Here is a 4125-nt window from a genome sequence, read left to right on the forward strand (position 1 = left end):
GCAAGGCTTCCTCATCTTTCACAGCTTTGAGGGTAGCAGCGGTTCTGGGTTTGCATCCCTGCTTATTGAGCGGCCCTTAGTGCACTATGGCAAGAAGCCTAAGCTGGAATTTGCTATTTACCCAGCCCACCAGGTTTCCACAGCTGTGGTGGAGCCCTACAACTCTATCCCAATCTCTCACACAACCCTGGAACACTCAGACTGTCTTCATGGTAGATAATGAAGCCATTTATAACATCTGTCAATGCAACCTGGATATTGAACGTCCCGCATGCGCCAATCTTAATCGTTTGATTGGTCAGATTGTGTCCTCCATCACAGCCTCCCTGTGGTTTGATGGAGCTCTGAATGTGGACTTGACTGAACTCCAAGTGAACCTGGTATCATACACCCACATCCACTTCCCTTTGGCCACCTATGCCCCAGTCAACTCTGCTGAGAAAGACTACCATGAACAGCTCTTTGTGGCTGAGATCATCAATGCCTGCTTCAAGCCAGCCAGTCAGATGGTCAAGTGCGAACCTTGTCATGGCAAATACATGACCTGCTGCATGTTGTACAGGGGTTATGTCATTCCAAAAGATGTCAATGCTGCCATTGCCACCATTAAAACCAAATGTACCATCCAGTTTGTGGATTGGTGTCCAACTGAATTTAAGGTAGGACTGAGTGATACATAGTCATTGCATGTGTTAGGCTTGCAAAATCATGCCACTCTTGAGATGAGACTTCCACATGCTTTGGGAAGATTGCCACCTTTCTTGTTAGCGAAGCTGCAAGGGGAATACATATGATAAAGTTCATGAGGGTAATATTTCAATATATGATATTTTGGAAAACAGAGTAGGGTTGGGGCTCTCATTGAGCCAGTGGTAGAGTGCTTACCCAGCATAAGTCTTGAATTCAACACCCAGTCCACAATTTATTTATTTATTTTTTATTTTTTTTTCACAATTTTTTTTAAAAAAACTACAAGGCTGAGGCTAAGACTCCTCTAAGCATCCAAAGCCTCATGCTCTGACTGCTGACCTTGGTCTCACTTCCCCATTGTGCCTCTTAATGCTTAAGGCATTTGTCTGGTTCTGTGATACCAATAGGTGCAGTAGAAATGATGGGTTTTAGACTTCATGACTTCAGTCACCTGGTATCATTGAATTTTAGGCAGCCCTTGTACTTTTGTAAATATAATTTTATATTTCTTCTTTCATCAAACAGTCAAAGCCTGACTTCCAATAGATTACAAGGGAACTGCTCCATTATATGCTGTACACAGTATTTGAAATGTGTATCCTGGTTTTGACTGTGTGACAAGGGGTGGATCTCTCTTTTTTCTCCAAATTGGACTGGGAGTTTTGCTTCTTACACAAAGTCATATTGAAACTAAAAATAAAAAGGATACAAATGAAGGACCATTTTGTATCTGTATATACAAAATAGTTAGGATAGATACACAGCTAATTTCTCTTAATTCAAGGAGAAGAAAGAGTTATACTAATAGTGTTTGGACAGGATAGCATGTGTTCACCTTATATGATGAATAACCACTACGAAGACAACAATATGCAATGTATTAATTATTGAAACTCTCAGTTTTGAAACTGTCTCAGTGCTGTTTGTTTCTCAATAAAATTAATAAGGAAAAGAAAAAGAAAACTTAAGTGGCCTCCTGTGTTTGAAGTTTGAAGTCTACCAAGAGAAAAGCACCATGTATGTGGAAGCCAAATCACAGACTATCAGGCTATCAAACCCATTCTAACCGCTTTGCTAAATGCCTCATTATAACAAGGTTCTACAACTTTTGGACCTCTAGTTTGTTAACAACCCTTGTCTGTGGTGGTTTCCCCTGTGCACTAAAGTTGTGGAGCCCACAGTTGTCAGCTCTGATGAATTCCTAGGATATTGGGATTTTTCAAGTTCCAGGAACATTCTACATTGAAAAGAACATGAAAAGAATCACAGGAATATGTACATTGTTCTTACTTGGGTGACTACAGCTTGGCTATTAGACAGCTTGTTGAGCTCTGTCAGACCCACTTTACCAAAACACACTAGTGAAGACTGCAAAAGTCTTTAAATGATTAAAGTAACTGACAGATAAAGTTTAAGGGGCTTTGGCTCAGTTGTAGAGTGCTTGCCTAGAAAGCTGGAAGCCCTGAGTTTGGTCCTCGGCACCAAAAACCAAAAAAATAATACTCCCTTAGAAAAAGGCTAAATCTACAACAAATTTCTCGAAATCAGAAATATATATTAAGGTTTATGTAGGAGGATTATAAAATGTAGAGCTTATAGATATGAGTTGAAACTTTCCATTCTATGTGTTCAGTTATATGGAACTGAGCAGAAGAATTTTTCTTAAGTAAGAGTTTTTAAAGGTGAAAACATCCAAGGCAACATTAGGGGTAAGACACTCTTGCTTCCCTACGTCTCTTCCCCTAGCTGAGATCCATGAGCCAATATGGAGCCTGGTCTGTGGAATTAAAGTAGCATGGAAGGCTGAAAACCTGCAGTCCTCTTCCCCAAATCATTTTTGTCAGATGATGGATGTTTTGTGCATATTCAATGTAATTGATGTCTCTTGTATGGATGATTTTGGTTGACAAAAAAGCCCCATAGAATTGAGTAAAAGATGCACATTCCTTTTCTGTAAGTAGCAGACCCAATTTATGGCACACAGGTAGCCACACAGAATAGAAAACTGGTAGTGCTTGTGCTTGAACAAGGTGGTTGACCTGGCTTTAAAGTTGTAGGACTATATCCCTGGAGTAAAGTGAGAAATCTCTGTGCCCATCTTCTTGTCCTGTGAATTCTTCCAGAGACTGGCTTTGTGCCCAAGTGCTGATAGTTACCATCAGCTTACCAGGATAGGGAGGGGTCACTGCCTCAACACATTCCCAGGTATTTGTACTCTTTCACTGTCAATATGATGTTCCTCAATCTATACAAGATTTTAGCCAAAGAACATTATTGGATAGGATTCTTTACACATAAATACATAGACTTAATCTACTTTTCTTCTTATTTTGGATTTTGGATATGCTTATGTGCCAGGACAGAGTTCTCATTCTTTTACTTTTTGGGTGTGAAACATTTTTAAATCATTTTCTATGACAAATGCTTGTTTCTAGTTTTGTCATCGAAAATTCTACATAGACATATTTCTTCATGCTCTTATGTGGGTGAATCAGAAAGTGAGATTATAGGGTCAAAGAATATCGAGTGTTGACAGATAAAGCAAAAACAGTAGTAAGAGTTTATACAGAACATTGTTTCAGTATACTGTCATTTATAAAACCAGTATAATATTCATCTTCTGTTTCTCTCCTCTGATAGGTGGACATTGACTACCAGCCCCCAACTGTAGTCCCAGGGGGGGATCTGACCAAGGTGCAGAGGGCCGTGTGCATGTTGAGCAACACCCCTGCCATCACTGAGGCCTGGGCCTGCCTGGACCATAAATTCGATTTCATGTATGCCAAGTCGGCCTTTGTGCACTGGTCCATAGGAGAAAGTATGGAGGAAGGCGAGTTTTCTGAGACCTGAGAGGAACTGACAGCACTGGAGAAGGATTATGAAGAGGTAGGCATGGATTCTGTGGAAGCAGAGGCTGAAGGAGAGGAATACTGAATGGAAGGCTGCAGGCAGCAGACAGTCCTGTCTTCCCATGGCTCATGCCTCGCATCAACGTGGCTGCCTTCAAGTTCTTTACAATTAAAATTTCTATATAAACCCCAAATGTCTGTTGTGCTGTTTGCCCACAGGACAGATTAGATCTAGAATGCTGGTTCAGGCTCCATGGTCTGCTCGGCTGGAATGGGGTGAAGGGACACAATGGACTAATGTGTGAAGAACCAGTACCATTGTGACTTGATCTGAGGAAAATCATATTGCTAATCCAATATTTGAACCATAAATAGTTAAAAATTTATAAAAAGCTCTCACTTTTTCATTTAATTTGCTGGTTGGGAGCTTCTTCATTGATAAAACACTTTGAATAAAGGAAACATACTTAAAAATGGAGGGATTGATGCTAAAGTCTATGAGTTAGGATTGTCTACAAAATCCCTAAAACTGAGCCAAATGTACAAAGCCTGTGACTTTTTTTTTGAGATAATAAATAAAATGTTT

The 4125-nt window shown here is 40.0% G+C and overlaps 1 protein-coding gene across 1 annotated transcript; it reads left to right on the forward strand.

The window, feature by feature from the left end:
- Positions 1-209: 209 nt before the first annotated feature.
- On the forward strand, positions 210-3540 carry LOC101590737 (tubulin alpha-8 chain-like). The gene is made up of 2 exons (XM_023718821.1): positions 210-659; positions 3331-3540. Exons 1-2 carry the CDS (start codon positions 210-212, stop codon positions 3538-3540), a joined length of 660 nt encoding a protein of 219 aa, XP_023574589.1.
- Positions 3541-4125: the final 585 nt, after the last annotated feature.

Source organism: Octodon degus, unplaced genomic scaffold (assembly GCF_000260255.1).
Source record: "Octodon degus isolate 3935 unplaced genomic scaffold, OctDeg1.0 scaffold00062, whole genome shotgun sequence".
NCBI classification, from domain to species: domain Eukaryota; kingdom Metazoa; phylum Chordata; class Mammalia; order Rodentia; family Octodontidae; genus Octodon; species Octodon degus.